General features: G+C 52.7%; 1 protein-coding gene across 3 annotated transcripts; it reads right to left on the bottom strand.

Moving 5' to 3' along the window:
* Positions 1–10,435: 10,435 nt before the first annotated feature.
* PAX1 (paired box 1) lies at positions 10,436–16,020 on the bottom strand. Of its 3 annotated transcripts, XR_014850537.1 has the most exons (6): positions 15,840–16,020; positions 14,368–14,973; positions 12,988–13,133; positions 12,594–12,807; positions 10,863–11,061; positions 10,436–10,703 (listed from the first exon to the last, which is right to left on the bottom strand). XR_014850537.1 is itself a non-coding variant. In XM_085054101.1 (5 exons), the coding sequence occupies exons 1-5, from the start codon at positions 15,841–15,843 to the stop codon at positions 10,970–10,972; spliced, it is 1,062 nt and encodes a 353-aa protein (XP_084910227.1). In that variant the 5' UTR covers positions 15,844–16,020; the 3' UTR covers positions 10,436–10,969. The 3 variants fall into 3 exon arrangements, 2 of the variants coding, with proteins under 2 accessions (XP_084910227.1, XP_084910226.1); XM_085054101.1 differs by having other exon boundaries at positions 10,436–11,061; XM_085054100.1 differs by lacking the exons at positions 10,436–10,703; positions 10,863–11,061 and having other exon boundaries at positions 11,916–12,807.
* Positions 16,021–16,522: the final 502 nt, after the last annotated feature.

The following is a 16,522-nucleotide window of genomic DNA, read 5'->3' as shown; positions in this document are numbered from 1 at the left end:
GGATGCAGATGTTTGATGTTATTCCAGATGTGTAAACTGATATTAATTGTACACATTTCCCCCTGAAAAAACAGGGAGGTTTTTTTCCCTTTTTCCCTTGGCTCTGGAAGCAGACATCTCATAATTCCTACAGCAGGGAAAAGTGGTGCATGAAGTCCAAAAAAAAAAAAGGGATGAAAAATGTTTGTGCAGCTCAGCCTCTCCTTGGAAATGAAAATAAATGTCCCTAAATGCCATAAATTTCAATTCCTGCCAAGGCCGGAGCCCATCTCGGGATTGAATCCCGAGAAAAAATAGGAAACATTTGTTGGATCCGTCTGCTGAAAGCAGCGAGGAAATGATGTCATGGTAGGGAAAAATGAAGTTTTGGAAAAATCCAATTAGCGCTCCCAGCTTTGCTGGGGAAACTGGGATGGCTGGGAATGGGGTTGTTCCTTCACAGTGGGGTTTTCCAGGCAAACCAGCTAAATCCATGGTTTTTGGGAGGAAGGCACCATCACCATCCTCAGCCCTACCTCCTGTGGCCATACCTGGCAAAACATTGGGATACAGGATAACATCCCAAATTACCAGGAAGTGCATCCCAGCTTTCTGAGCCTGCAGGATTTTCCAGTCCCAAATCCATCTCTTGAGCCTGGGAAGCCCCAGCATCCAAAAAAAGGCAGCTCAGTCCAGGATGCCTTCGTCTCCCCATGGGATTTGCCAAACATTTCAGCATCTGGAACAAGGGACATTCCCTTTGATTATTTCCTGATGAGATTTATTCCATTTGTTATCCTTAAAGCTCTCCTTGTTTTCCCTTCTCTCCCTCTGTCCTTCTCTTTCATCCCAGGATTTCTGTCCATTTGTCAAGCACAGAGGAAAAATCAGGGAGAGAGAAAAAAAGATTGGAATATGTCACCAATGTGGCTTTTTTTTTTTTTTTTGGCAGCCCAGAAATCCTCCAATCCCAGACTGATTCCACAGCAGGGGAGTGGGAATTCTGGTGAGATCCCACCTGGAATCCTGCAGGGATTCTGGAGCAGAATTACACTTCGGCTTAGGATATTTTTTTGTTTGCCAATGAAAGCAATTCCATTAAAAAACTGGGATTGCAGAAGAAAAAAGAAACTCTTCACACTTTGGGGTCAAACTCAGCTATTGATTCCAGCTCGGGAAAAGCACAGATCTTCCCTTTCTTTTTTTGAGGGAATGTCAAAACATTTCACTGCAGACTCGGTAAAACTTTTGACATTTCCCAAGCAAAACCTTTTGTTCCCAAAAGCGTTTGTTTATTCCCGATTTGACCCAAATTAAGGGACAAAAGAGTTCAATAATTCGGGAAAACCAAACAAAGCCCTGGGGATGGTTTGTGTTGACCCAAAGTGACACAGTCGGGGTTGGAGATTTTCCCCCCCAAAAAGCTGGGATTCAAAATGTGCTGGGATTTTTTGTCCAAAAAAATCCTTTGCGGGTCCAGATTTTCCAAAGCCCCCGTGGTGGGGAGAGATCCCAGCGTTCCTTCTTCGGGATGGGAATGGGAAGGGAGGCAAGAGCCCTCTTGGATGATGGGATAATGCATGGAAGTGAAGAGGAAGGAGACTCGAGGCAGGATTAGATGGGATATTAAGGAAAAATCCTTCCCTGGGAGGGTGGGGAGGGACTGGGATAGAATTCCCAGAGAAACTGTGGCTGCCCCACTCCTGGAAGTGTTCAAGGCCAGGTTGGATGGGATTTGGATCACCCTGGGATAGCGGGAGGTGTCCCTGCCCAGGGCAGGATGGAATGGGATGAGCTTTAAGATCCTTCCCATTCCCTGCATTTGGAATTCCCTGCACACCATGGCGGTGATCGGAGTTGTCGCCACTCCCGGGAATCCGCGTCATTCCAGCAGGGAAGAGAGTATCCCGGCCAAAGCGCAATTCCTGAGCTCCCTGTGCTGGGAAAGCTTTCCATGGAAACTGAGACTTCCCTAAAAGTGCAGCTCTGCCCCGGTGTCATCACTCCGGGATTCAGGGATTATCCCGCTCCAGGATTCAGGGATTATCCCTGCCTCGCTCCCACATGGATGAATGGAGGAGTTTAATCTCGGGAGATAAGGAATCCCAGCTCCTCCCAGCACTTGCTGTTGGCATTTCCCAAGGTTTCCGGGGCCTTTTAAGGAATTATCAGGAGATCTGGCTCCTGCCAGGTGCTTTAATTAACTCCAGTGCTCCTTGGACACCCGGAATCCGGGAATGCACAGCCCATCCCAGTTTTGCTCCCAGGGAGCTTTAGGAAGCATTTCTCCTTTTTCCTGGTGTGTTTTGCCTTCAGACTGAGAAGTTTTTTAGGGAAAAGTCAGATTGGGTGAATTAATACTAATAATTACGAATCAATTATACCCTAAATTATAGAAAATATTAAATTATGCCGGTTTAATTAATTAATTAACTAACACTCATATTCATCTGATGCTGTTCCTGTTTAATACATACATCCATATTAAACTAAATTCTGGGATTACACCAGTTAAATGTGTTTATTAAAATACAAAATGGGATGTTACCAGTTAAAACAACTGGAATTCCGTTGCCTTTTCCTACCATTTATGGGTGAGTGGCTTCCACAAGCACTTGGGCATGTTAATGTAAATTCCCCAGATAATTCCAACGATTGCCTGGAATTCCTTTAGGATCCTGTAGTGGATCTTAACCATCCCATCTTACCCCGTGCTCAGTATTCCCTGATTTCCCCACTCTGGAGGGAAGAAGATCCAGGAAACAATTGGGATTTGTGGGAGCATTACAGTTCTTTGGATCCCTCATTTCCCAGTGGGCAGAGAATTCCAGGCCCCATCCCTTGGATCTGCCTCCTGCCAGATTTTCTGGATTTTCCATTGCATGGAGTGCATTCCACTAGGGAATCCATCCCCCCTGGAATATCCAGCGGATCAGTTTTATGAACCAGGATCCAAGGAAACTTCAGAGCCTGGTTTAATTTGGGAATATTCATCCCACTTAAGCACTTTTCCATGTCCTGCCTGAGCTGGTTTCTGATTTATCAATGACCTATTTCCCATCTATCCCAGCTTTCACTCCATAAATCCCATTCCTGGCTGGAGAAACGCTGGGTTTTTTTACAATTCCATAAGAAAACCACCCCTCATCTCTTTCTCTGCTGCTCCGTATTTTCTGTGGGATATCCAACCATCACTTCCAACAGCGATGGCTCCGCGGATTCGTGGGATGTTCCTGAGGTTGCGGCGACCTTCGGAGGATGAAGTGAGTTAAGGATTAATCTTTTCTACAAATAAACCTCATTCCCATCAATAAGTGGCTGGACTTCTTTATCCTTGCCCAGGATTCCATATTTTTTGGGGAAAGTGTTGCTTGGAGAGGGAGCAGCCCTTCCATTCCACCCCTTTCCATGGAGCAGGGGAGATTCATGAGTCTCTCCTTCCCCGAGCCTGATTTTGGGAATCTCTCCCTGAACTGCTGCCTGAAAAAACAAACACGAGGCTCCAAATCCCTCTTCCCATACCCGAGGGGTCCAATCCATTCACTCCGGCTGGGTGGGATAATTGCAACAAGGAAAATTAACATTTTGGGTGGTTTGCTGTTCATTGTGTCCCGTCCGGAGCCATTCCCGAAGACTTTCAAAGGCCCAGGGGAAAATCTGGGCTTCCCAGAGGAAACTTCCATGGATTTAATGAGCTCCCAGGCTCTCCCCATGGCTGGTTATTTATGGGGTGCTTCCATGAAGGATTGGCTGATGGATATGCAGGAACGGCTCTGGAGGAGAGCAGGATCGCTGTGGTGCTTGGAGCTGTGTGGGAATGGGATATCAGGCTCTTTCTGTCCCAAAAAATGGGGGGGAAAGGGAAAAAACAGGGACAAAGTTGCTGGTTTGTGGTGTTGCTCCTGTGACATCGAGAAAGGAAATGATTTATTGGCAAAAATTCCCGAAAAAGCAGGAACCTTGCGATAGGAATGATCCAAGGCCAAATCCCGCCACAAACCCAAGGGATCAACAGGGGTCATTCAAAGAACCAATGGGATAATTAAGGGAGAGATCCATGGATTCACCTGGGACACAATCTGAGGTGAAAATGTTTTCATTTTGAAGTTTTCACATGGCAAACAAAAGGAGGATCCCAATTCAGGTTGAGGATATTGTGGAAAACTCATCCTCCAAAACCATTTGAAAGCAATTCCAGAGAAACCAGCGGCAGCATCTGAGGGTGCTCTGCCTCTCCCAGCTGGGTGCAGAGGCTTTGAAATGGGAACAACTCAGAAATTCCTAAAATATTCCTAAAAAAAAAAAAAGACATTTTCACTTTTCCACCAGCTCTGGTCTTGATTTTCCAGGCTGGAGGAGGAATGTTGTTGAATTTTATGGAAAGTGATAGTGGGACTCTCTGGAAGTGGCCATAAAAGATAACAGATTTTGTTTTAAAGGCAGATAAAAGTTACAGCCCCGTGTTGCTTGGAACAGGAATTTCCTTGGATACCAATAAAAACGTTGGTTATGAAGCATTTCCTGAGGAATGGCTCTAACCCCGAATGATCCTGGTTATTTGCTGAGGAAAATGGGTTTTATCCCGAACAATAAACCTGTGGAGATTTATTAACCTGGGAAGCACATTCCAGGCACCGATCTGCTCCCAGCCCTTGGAATTATTACAGTGGATAGAATGAAAAATCCCTCTCCCGCTCCAAAGCCATTCCCTGCAGAATGTCTCCCATAAAAGAGTTCCTAGAGCTGGATTTTCCCAGTCTTTGCCTGGGTCCTTCATGCCCAACACCTGAGCTCTGTTTAAATGGGAATATTTCCTCTGGATGGTGTTACTCCAGTGTTATTCCCTGCAGGAACAACAGGAAAAAGACTTGGAATAGGAATATTTGAAACAATCCATGGGGGTTGTCAAGGTGATCCCAACCCTCTTTGCCTCGCCCAGAGCCTCTGGGAATTCCATGAAAAAATAAGTGGGAGAAGGCAAAGGGAGGAGTTAAGGCAGCTTCTCTCTCCACAGCAATGTGGGGATTCAGCTCCTCAGTCCAATGGAGTTTTCCACATTACCATGGAATTTTGGGATTTTTTTAGAGTAGGAATCCTGCCGTAACCTAAGGGAGGATGCAAATAGGGCAGTTCCTCCCCGGCTCCCAGCTGGAAGGGAAAAGCTGGAGCTAAGGACAGGGAGTCACCTTTGGGAAAGGGACAATAAATCCTGAATTTTCCTTCATTTTACCCTGAACTCTTTGATTTGCCCCACATTTCCCAAGGGTGAGGATCCTGCCTTTGCATCCTCGTGATCACATGGAATGATTTGGGTTGGGAAAGACCTTTAAAGGTCTTCTAATCCAACGTCTTGCCATGGACAGGGATTGTCCCACTACAGCAGATTGGAAGTGGTGGGATAACGGAGAGCTGTGGGAAAAGGGGCTGGCAAGAGCTCTATCCCGGTTCCCTGTGGAGCAGAGAGGCTGGAAATACGGGAATGGTGGCATTTTGGGGTAATTCTCCTTGGTTTGGTCTGAGGCAGCACCCAGAGCTGCTGACGCTCCATGTGGGATAGAGTGGGAATGGATTTGGACTGGGGGACATTTGGGACACAGCTCCCAGCCGGGGCTCCTCCAGCGCAGCTGGAAAATCAAACCTCTCCAAGTATTCCAGCCTCACCTGCCCCGAGAAGCTTGGAATGGGAGCGGAAGGGTTAACAGAGGAATTGGGATTTTGGATAAATCAGCACGTTCTGCTCCTAAAAAATGCCTGGATGTGGAGTGGGAGCCGGGCAGGCCCGAGCCGGGGTTTTGTAGGGCCCAGCATTAGGGCCGAGCGGGTAATTAGTGTTCCTAATCCGTTTGGAAAGCTCCAGTGACTCCAGAGCGCCGGGCACTCCAGGAAAAAAGGGATTTTTTTTCCTTCGGGATGCATGCGAATGCCAGCGGAACATCTGCAGCCAATCTAGGCTCTGCTCAGCCCCCAAATATTGTTGTGGTTATGGGCAATTCCCTTAAAAGCCGATCCTTTTCCAACCTCGCATTAGCAGGGATGAAATGTTTGCTGTTCCTTTAACTCTTTTTGGGGATGGGGATTTTTGGAAGTTACAATTCCACGTCCAGGGTACTCCTATCCCGCAGCTGCTTCCCTGCTCCCTCCAACGACGGAATTTTGTTTGGGAATATTCACGCTTACTCAATCCTTCCAAGCCCAAAAGCAACCCCACTCATTCCTTGAAATGGAGAGGGATCCGTGGTGTTTGGAAAACAATCGGATTCCTGACAGCTTTTCTGTAACGTTGGTGTTTTGTTATTGCTTGGGAAACGGGAGGGAATTGAATCCCGGAGTGAGATGGAGTTTGACAGTTCTGGCTCTGGGAGCTCTTCCTGGCATGGAATTTTTCCTGGAGGTGATTCCCAGACTCGATAGATCCAGGTGGCCCCGCCTCATCCAAGGTGGAATGAAAGAAAGGGAATGTTCGCAAGGCAAGGAAGTTCCTGGAGGTGCAAAACTCCTTGGAAGGGCCTTGGGATCAATCCAGCAGGTGATATCCAGGGAATTCCAACCACCCTTCCATGGACTCACTTGGCTGTTTCTCACCTCTACCTTCAGTCTTACTGGAGGTCTCCAGGCCATGCTGGAAGGGTGGAATTTACCCAGGATCCAAGCTGGGAATCCCTCATGGATATATTTCCAAACCCCAAGCGACTCAGGACCCTTTGCTGCCGATCTCGGGTGGAACATTGCCTTTGGAATTCACTGGCTGCCTCCAAAAACAACCGAGTTCCTGCCAGAGGGAATTTTATCCTCCCTTTCCAGCAGATTTCCAGCACTTTGCTGGGATTTTTTCATCCCTTTCCCCAAACCTCCACTTTTCCAGGAGACGCTTTGGAGCAGCCTCATCCGTAACCTGACCTCACCTCCCGTCACATTTGCGTCACCGTCTCTGCCGTGCCCGGATCCTGACAACCATTCCCAACTTTAAAATATGGCTCTGGCAACCCAAGGAGGCCAAAAGACAAATTTCCTGCTGGCTCTGGAGTGCTCCCACAGGAAGGGGATTGGGCAGCTGGGGTTGTCCGAAGCTGCCTGGTTTATTCCCACTTTTTCCCATGGGAGCACCAAGCAGCGCAAGAAATGTGGAATCATCTACATGAGACTCCTGTTTCCTCCTGGGCTTGGGAAAAACCTACAGGAAACTGATCCTCACCACCCTGCCGGGCATGGATACTGTGGGACCTTGGATCTTGCACTTCCCAGGGACTTTTCATGGATTCGTGAGGTTTGGCAGCTCCAGGATCAGTTCCGAGCTCCTTCCTGGCAAAGGGAAGCGTTCCCTGTGGGAAGAGCATGGGAACAGCAGTGGGGTGGAGCAGAAGGAATTACAGCTCCTGAGAAATAAGCAGGGAATATTTTAGGGCTGTTACCCAAGGCTTAGGAACCCAACACTGCCTGTCGATCCCTCCCAGCTCCTCTTCCTCGCTCCTTCCGGCAGCATCCGTGAGGTTGGGAGCCAAGGAGGCTCCAGGCAGCCCCGAAATGAAAAGCGTAAATATGGAATATTGGAACCAGACCTGCTCCGGAGAGGAACTTTGACATCGCCACAAATCCGAAGAAGAAAGGGAAAACTCTGGCACAGAAATCCCGGATGACATCATTTTTTGGGAACACTGTGCCAAAAACGGGGCTATCTCTGGGAGTGAAAGCTTCGCTCGTCCTTGCCAGGTCCATATAACTTCGGGATTAAAAGGATTTTCATATTCCTGCTGCAGGAGAACGGATGGGAAGGAGGAGGGGGGGTTTTCCCCACGGGAATGATTAAATTCCTATCAGGAATGGTTTGTCAGCCTCGTCATTGATCTTGCATCCCGATTCCTCTAAGATCCATTGGAAGCTTCTGCAAGGAGCAGCGTGGTGGTGGAGTAAAGCTATAATTAGGGCTCAGGGAATTTTTTCCTGCCATTTATCATCCCCAGTTTTCTACAAATTACGGAGAGTTCTGTCAAAACTCCACCACAGCCGCACTGCTGCAGCCGGTCAATCCCAGGGAATGGCTGATCCCACGCATCCCAGGCCGATCCTTGATTCTTTCCCTCAAAACCTTCCCATTCCAAATGTCTCCCAGCACCCCCTGGGAATAAAAGCCCCTTCTCCAGCCTCTTGCTGCGAAATGAGGAGCTGAGGTGGGATTTTCCTGGGCCATGTGCTGGGAAGGGTTTTGGGAAAGGTTTCCAGCGGTAAAAACCTGCTGGATTCCCTGAAAATGAAAAACTCTCTATTAAGGGGCAATGTTATGAAGTGCCTGAGGGAGCTGGGAATCAAATTCCCATTTCCAAGCGCAACTTAAGGAGTTGTGGGCAGGTTTATAACCCTGCAAACGAGGGGGGGATTTGCAGCTTCTCCGGAGAGCTGGGCATGGCTTTTTCCGAGTTCCTGCACGAGGAGGAGGATTTAGCTCCAAAGAACCCAAATGATTTGCATTGATCCAACCTGGGCATGTGAGGGCCCAGCCCTTGGATCCCGGGATCATCCACAGGATGATGAGCCTGGATCTTCCCTGGGCCATCCCTGATCTCCAAGGGGATCCCCCTTTCCAGCTTCTCCAGCTACAACCCAGAGTGAGGAGCACTGGAATCCCAGGCAAGCAGATCCCATGCTGGTGCCAAACATCTGCAAGCCCCACTCCCCCAGCCCGTTCCTAAAGCAGAGGGATGGGTTTGAATCCTTAGGATTCCAAACACGCCAGGAAGGAAATCAATCCGGGGTCCACCAGCGAGTCTCCAGTAACATTCCCCATCCTGCTCCGTGCTCTCCAAAGGGTGCTAAAGATATATGGAGCAGGGAGAGCTGATGGAAACTGTTCCAGCCCCATTTTTTTCCAGGCTGAAAACCCCATTCCATCAGAACTGCCATATTCCTAGGGACGGGATGGGTTTTGACAGGCCCGTGGCTGCAGAAGTGTCAGAGCTGATTGTTTCCACCCCCTCGCTTCGCTCCCATCCATTCCAAAAGTTCTGCTCCCATCAAGTCCAATTTTCCCTGGATTCTGTCAGGCTGCCTGCACGGCAGGAATGTGCTGGGAGCCAAGGCGGAGCAGCACCTCGCCTCACCCTGCCTAAAAACCAGATTGGATTTATTTGGGGATTTTTTGTGGTCTCTGATCCCAGCATTTTTCCATGATCTGAGGCCCATGGGGCAGGTGCTGAGCTCCTCCAGGGATTTTCCCCAAGCTCCCATGGGAATATGGGTCCCAGCAAAGCTTCTCCTTACCCTTCCTCCCTGGGGACACCAAGCCACTATGTCCTGGACCCCCTACCAGGTGACAGCAGGTTTGGGATCACTAGCTGCGGCTCTTTGCAGAATTCCCCCAGTGATTCTGCTGGGCACAGGGAAATATCTTGGGGCTGTTTCATAAGAAAATCCCTTCTCCGCTGGAAATCATGGAAATGGCACTTCTAATCCCACTCAGGCAGTGCCCGGGAATGGCCACCTTTGCTCTGGGGCTGTGGGGCATGCTCAGCATCCAGCCACTTTTCCAGGATTTTTTGCAGATCCAGGTCATAACCCGGGTGCTCGGGCAGCATCCCGACAGGACGCGAATGGAAAGGATCTGACTCCAGTACTGGTGCCTTGCTCAACCCAGAGCCCCCCGTCCCATACCCACAGGGATATCCCTGCCTGGAACGTGGGGATGAGGAGTCCCAGCGGGTACCGAGAACCACCCCACTTTAAGGGTTTTGCTGTCCCATCATCATTCCCAAAGTTGCTCTTCCACACGCTGGAATGTGGATTTAATGGATAAACCCGGCAGGGGACCGGCCAGGGCCACTCCTCCTCTACTCCAGGTGACTTCTCCATCCTCACATCCTTAAAATCCTCTCAGCCCCAGTCGGGCTGCGGATCCTGCTCTGAGACGGTGCTCTCACCTCCTTAAAATTCCCAGTTTTCCCCGCGGAGCTTTGCAGTAGGAATCAGAGCCCGGCTTCAGCAGAGGCAGAACCGAATTCTGCCACGCCGAGGTTTGAGACAAAATCACTTCCCGGGGTTGGATGCGTTTGGCATCTCCCGGCTGCCTCCCTCCCTCCCAGCGAGACGCCCTCTCCGCAGAAATCCAGGCGTGTTTTCTGCTGCCAGGATATTCCCGACCTGCCCCTTCCCACACAATGAAGGGATCGACGCCAGCGGCAGCGGCTGGCGGAGCCCGGGAATGCGAAACCCCATCCCGAGAGCATCCCAGCCGGCCGCCCGGGAGGGGGGGACACGGGGACAGTCCCCCGCGGGTGGGCAGCCCCCCGGGGCCAGCTGAGCTGTGGGGAGGTGGCCACGGAGCCCCTGGATGCGGGAGAATCCCGGGGGGAAGCGCAGCGAGCGGGGCTGGGAGCTAATCCAAAGGATCCCGGCGAGTGCTCCCGCTGCCGGAGAGCCCTGGAGAAGGGATGGCTCGGGAGGGAGGGAGGGAGGGAGGTCACCGGAGTGTGCCCACGGCTGTCACTTTTTATTAAGGTCCCTTATTATAAAAATATCCCATAAAACGTCGTGGCGCTTTGGTTCCGTTCGCCCCGCGGGGCAGAGGCGCTGGAAAGGGGCTGGAGAAAGGGCTCCAGCACGGGTGCTCCACGGGGAGGGCAGGAATTGTCCCCCTGGGCTGGGACAGAGCCGGGAATGCTGCCGGCAGTGCCTGGGGATGGAGGGAATCGCTGCATCCAGCAGTCCTCGGGAGTGTGGGGAAGGAGAAGGGGAAACTGAAAGCGAGGGGATAACAAATAAAATAAAAATAAAATAATATAAAATAAAATAAAGAAGGAAGATCGAGTCTCTTCCGCCATCCCTTTCTGATCCGCTGGAGGCAAAGTGTCCCTCCGGGAATGTCCTGCCGGGGATGGGCCGTGGCAGAAAGTCACCTGTCGCCGCCCGGGCTGTCCCCGTGTCCCCGCTCCGGGCCTCAGTCCCGGGCTGCAGGTGCCGATTGCAAGATCCCAAGCTTTTCCTGGCCAGCTGCTCGGCGGCTCTAGGACGAGGAGGTGGGGATGGAGATGCCGTGGATGGCGCTGAGAGGCTCCGGAGCTTTCCCCACGGGGCTCGGGGGTTTTCTGTCCACCCCTGCAGCGACGGGCGAGAGGGAAAAGGACACACAGGCAGGGGATGGAGAGACTCCCCAAAAACCTCCCCCAGGAGGCACTGGGATAAGCAGGGAGAGGTTTTAGGGAAAATCCAGGGAATTGGGAATGGGGTTGAATGAAATTGCCTGGCTGGGTTTGTCTGGTTTTTTTCTTCCCCTCTTTCTATCCTTTTCCCACTCACTGCAGGTATTCCCAGCCCACCCCACCCTTCCTCCTCCGGCTCTTTTGCGGGATAATCCAACATTTTCCTTGTCCCAAATAAGGAGCAGAACCAGACAACGGCTCAAAAAAAAAAAAAAAGAAACCAAAAACCAAAACAAAAACAAAAAAAAAAAAACCACAACAAACAAAACAAACAAAAAACCTCCAGGAAAATAACAAAAATTTAAAAAAACCTTAAAGGAGAAAACTAAAAATCCATTTTAAAACCCCACGCAAACAAACCAAAGCAACCCTACCAAAAAAAAAAAAAAACCAAAAAGAAAAACTTACAAGGGTTTAGAGAAAGTCTGGGGACAAAACAGCTAAAAAATTGGGAAATCAGAAAACTACGACTCCAAGTAATTTAAAATACCTCTAAAATATATTAAATAATAGAAAGTGGCTTTGGTCGGTTTATATTCTTTTTTTTTTTTTCTTTCCTTCTTTGTCATTTTTTCTCTTCCTTTCTCTACCTCTTTTTTTTAAAAAAAAAAATCTTTAAATAATCTGTTCAAATTATCTATTTTCACTCGTAGTCGCTCCTCCCCGGCACAGCTGAGGTTACAACTCGCAGCAGGTTAGAAATAGTAAAATTATTTTTAAAAAAACCCAGATAAACAAGTAAACAAAAATTCTAAACCCCAGGAAAAAAGAACATAAAAATGGACTAATAAGCGGGTAATTATCTGCAAATTAATTAAAATAATAGAAAGTCAGATACCGCGGGGAAAATGACAAAAACATCAACGGGGATTTTAGAGCCAGGGCTGAAAAATCGGGATCTTTAAAACGAGGGAATTGAGCTCTATTAATGAGGCGGAATAATTAACAGGAGATAAAAGCAACGCCTCATTTGACAGCCCCAAATTGCTCCCGTGGGATTCCCGGCGGAGCGTCCGGAGGGAAATAATTAATTAATAGTCGCGGGCACCAATTAAGTACAACAACAGTTAATTAGGGCAGCTAATAATTACAAGCAAATCGTTAAATAATTGCTGTGAGTTCATAATTCCTAGTCAATCACTAGGAATTAATGATTCCCGCTCAAGGCTCCTGCTTTTCCAGAAAGGCTGGCGGTGCTTGGGATCAGTTTGGATGGCGCGGAGGGAATCACGGGGAAAAGGCTCCTGCCTGTCCCGCCCCAGCTCCGCATTCCCGGCGGGAAATTCCCGTTGCTGACCGGGATGCGGCGGGGATCCACGGGATAGGGGGATGGGGAATGCGGTGGATATTTCGAATCCCGAGGCTGGGGGGCCCTTCCCGCCCCTGTCCCTCTTGTCCCCGCGCTGTCGCCGCGCTGTCGCCGCTCACCTTCCCTGCCGGGCTGCTTGAAGGCCATGGCCAGCTCGCCGCCGGGGACCGTCACGCCGTGGCCGTGGTGGCCCAGGGGTGTCCCCTGCGGCTGCCAGGGAGGTCCCGGGGGGATGTAGGCGCCGGGGGAGCTGCCGTAGACGCCGGGCTGGCTGGAGGGGGGGTAGGCGCAGGCCGGCAGGAAGGTGCCCATGGAGGAGAGCCCCGCGCCGGGCTGGGGACAGCGACAGGGACACGGGGTGGGGACAGCGACACAGGCTCCCAACAGCCCCCGCTCGGGGCAGGACAGGGCTCCCTGTCCTCTCTTCCCATCCCCATGGCCCTGTCCTCCCCCGTCCCATCCCGATCCCATTGCTGCCACCCCTCCCTGTCCCCTGCTGTCCCCAGCCCTCACCTGCGGGTATTTGATGTCGCCGTCCATGGTGGCCTTGTCCAGCCCGTTGACCGCCTGGCCCGGCCCGGGGAAGGCGCTCCGGTTCACGCTGGGCCACTCCTCCATTTTCGGGGGGTAAGCGGCGCCCTCCGTGCCAGCCAGAGCCCCTGCGGAGCACAGCGTCAGCCAGAACCCCCCGAGCGCGGCCCGAGCGGCTTTTGGGGCAGAACGGGGGGAAATCCCGCTTTTCCCAACGTCTGGCTGTGTAACCCCATGGGATGGGGGCACGGGAACCCGCGTTGCCTCCAGCATCCCGAAATTTGGGATCGCGCCGCGGGGAGAGGCTGTGGCGTTGCCCCCAAACCCCTCTCGCCGTCACCCCCAGCCAAATTCATTCCCAATCTCCCATAATTTAGGGGCCCCAATTTCTCTCCTGACGAAGGGGATTTGGCGAAGTGACATCGGAATTTTAAGGATAAATGATTGCGCGGGGGGAAAAGCATGCGGTTGATTTACTCGGGCTTTTGGAAGGATAAAAGGACCCGCACTCCCCTGCCACGGCCCGCTTGTCCCCCCCTGGAGCCGCCGGGGCTCGGGGTTGGCGCTGCCGGTGCTCCCCGAGCCCCAAAATTCCCAAATTCCTCGGGAGAATCCCGGAGGCCGGATCCGAGCTGCCTTGTCTGCTCCTTTCCCCTCAATTTTTCCTCTCCTCTTTTTTTTGCCTCCCTCTTCTTCCCCCCCTTTCCATATATATATATATATATTAATCCCCCTTTGCGAAGCGAAATTCAGGGCTCCGAATTTGCGGTCGGCAATCTATCATCCCTAGGAAAATATTTTCCACATTTTTCATAAAAAGTTCAAGATGTGGCTGAGCCGAGGCCGCATCTGGCCCCGCCGCCCCGACGGGCTGGTGGAGCGGAGGGAGGCCCTTGGGAGAAAAAGGGGGGGAAAAAAGAGGGGGAAAAGAAGGAAATACACGAAACCGACAAAAAAAAATTTGAAGCAAACAGCAAAAAACGAAAGAAGCAAACAAAACCAAAAAACGGAATAAACTAAGAAGCTGAAACCAATAAAAAAGAAGGAAAGACGCAAAAAGGCACGAAACGAGCAAAGAGGCACGAAACAAATAAAAAGCCGAAACGAGCGAAAAATCCCCAAACGAGCCAGAAAGCACGAAACAAGCAAACCCCCCGAAACAAACAAAAAACCCGAAATAAACACAACCCTCGAAACAAACAAAGAAACCCATCAGAACAAAAAACAGACAAAAAAAAAACCCCAACACAAAGAGACAAAAACCAAAACCCTAAACCGAGAAAAAAAAGGCTAAAACCACCCAGAAAAAATAAATAAATAAAAGGGGAGAGGGATGGGGGGAAGAGAAATTTCGGTACCCACCCGCCTGCTCCACGAAGGTGCGGATGCCCAGGATGTTGGTGACCGAGTGCGCCGAGGGCCACGAGCGGGGCAGCGCCACCGGGGGGGCCCCGAGGTGTCCCCCGGGGTGTCCCCCGGCCTTGGCGGGCGGCGGCGCGGCGGGCCCGGGGTAGGGGTACTGGTAGATGTGCGCGCAGGGCAGCGCGGCCGGGGGCGGCCCGGCGGGGGCCAGCGGGCCGATCTTGTTGCGCAGGATGCGGCTGATGGAGCTGACCGAGGGCACGTTGTACTTGTCGCACACGCCGTCGGCCAGCAGGCGGTCGCGGATCTCCCAGGCGAAGATGCCGGGGTCGCCCTGCTTGTAGTCGCGGATGTGCTTGACCACGGCCGGCGTGGTGACCCGCGGCTTGCTGCCGCCGATGGCCCCGGGCAGGATGGAGCCCGTCTCGTGGTAGCGGGCCAGGATCTTGCTGACGCAGCCGTGCGACACGCGGAGCTGGCGGCTGATGTCGCAGGGCCGGATGCCGAGCTGCGCCAGCTCCACGATGCGCAGGCGGATGGCGTTGGGCAGCGGGCGCCCGTTCACGAACACGCCGCCCAGCTGGTTCACCTCGCCGTACGTGTGCTCTGCGGGGCGGGAAGGGCATGGGGTGGAGAGGGATGGCGAGGGATGGGAGAGGCACGGGAGCGGTTGCGGTGCCCGAGGGCTGGGGATGGAGCCGCGGTGGGAAGGGGAAAGGGAGAGGGGGAGAGGGGAAAGAGGGGAGAAGGAAAAGGGAAAGGGAAGGGGAGAAAGGAGGGGCGTGGGGAGAAGGGAGAAAAAAAAGGGAAGGGAAAACGGAAAGGTAAAACCGTAAGGGAAAACGGTAAGGGAAAAGGGGAAGGGAAAAGAGGAAGAGGAAAGGGAAAGAGAAAAGGGGAGGGGAAAGGGGAAGGGGAAAAAGAAGGGGGAAAAAGAAGGGGAAAAAGGAAGGGGGGAAAAAAGGGGAAAAAGGGGGAAAAGGGAAGGGGAAAAAGGAAGGAGGAAAGGAAAATGAAAATGAGAGAGGAAGGGAGAGAGAAAAAAAAGCAGAAGGGAAGAGAGAAGGGGCAGGAGGGAAAAAGAAGGAAAGAAAAGAGAGAAGGGAGAAAGAGAGACAGAAAATAAAAGAGATAAAAGTGACAGTGAAAAAAGAAGGGGGAGAAAAGACAGGGAAAGAATGAGAGAAAAAGAAAAAATCAGAAACAAGGAGAGGGGAAATAGGGCAGAATAGAGGAGAGTGGGACAAAAAGACAGCGAGAAGGCAAAAGAACGAGAAGCGGAGAAGGAGTCTCAAGAAGAGAGCGCAGCGAAAGCGAAGGGAGGAGCGGGGAGGACGGGGCAGCCCGGAGCACTGCCGGCCGGGCACGGCACCCCGCAGCCCCGCAGCCCCTGCCCCTTCCCGGTGCCCTGCTCCGCCAGGAGCCCTTCCCGGAGCCCGTCCCGGAGCCCGGCCGGGGCCGGCCGCACTCACCCATGGCCCGGCGCGGGGTCGGGGCAGCGCCGGGCGGCCGCTCCGCAGCCCCGGCATAGAGAGCCCGGGGGGCGGCGGGGCCGGGGGGTCCTGGCGGCGCCGGGAGCGAGCCCCGCTCGCGGGGAGCCCCCGCCGCTCCTCGGGATCAATTTGACGTGGGAATCACGTCAATCCCGGCCGTCACGGCCGCGGCGCCGCCGCCCATTGGCTCCCGCCCGCTCCTAAATGGCCGCGGCGAGCGGGGCCGGGGGGGCCGCCCCCCTGTGCCCGCCCCCTCGGGGCCCCGCCGCCAACGGGACCCCCGCGCTGAGCGCCCCCAACACCCCCCGGGCTGCGGGAGAGCACAGCGGGGACACCGCGGGGGTCCCATCGCCGCCTCCTTCAGGCGGCGGGATCCCCCCGGGTTCATCCCGGCGTGTTCCCACGCGGGACAGGGACAGGGACAGGGACAGGGACAGGGACAGGGACAGGGACACGCACCTGCCCCGCCTCCGGCCCCGACGGGTCCCACGGGCGGAGGCATGGCCGGGGGCTACGGGAAGGGACTCTCGTGCTTTAGGGGGACAAGCCCTTCCAGGGGGCTCCCCCGCTGCCGCGCTGCTGCCCACCGGCCGGCCAAATCCGCCGGTTTCGTCCCAAAAAAATGCCGCCCGGGAGCAGCCCCGCCAAAGGCGGATGGGGCG

Source organism: Lichenostomus cassidix, chromosome 3 (genome assembly GCF_008360975.1).
Source record: "Lichenostomus cassidix isolate B80296 chromosome 3, HeHo_3.0, whole genome shotgun sequence".
Lineage (NCBI taxonomy): Eukaryota > Metazoa > Chordata > Aves > Passeriformes > Meliphagidae > Lichenostomus > Lichenostomus cassidix.
Note: the sequence above shows the minus strand (reverse complement) of the source record. Positions and strands in the feature narration are given on the sequence as shown.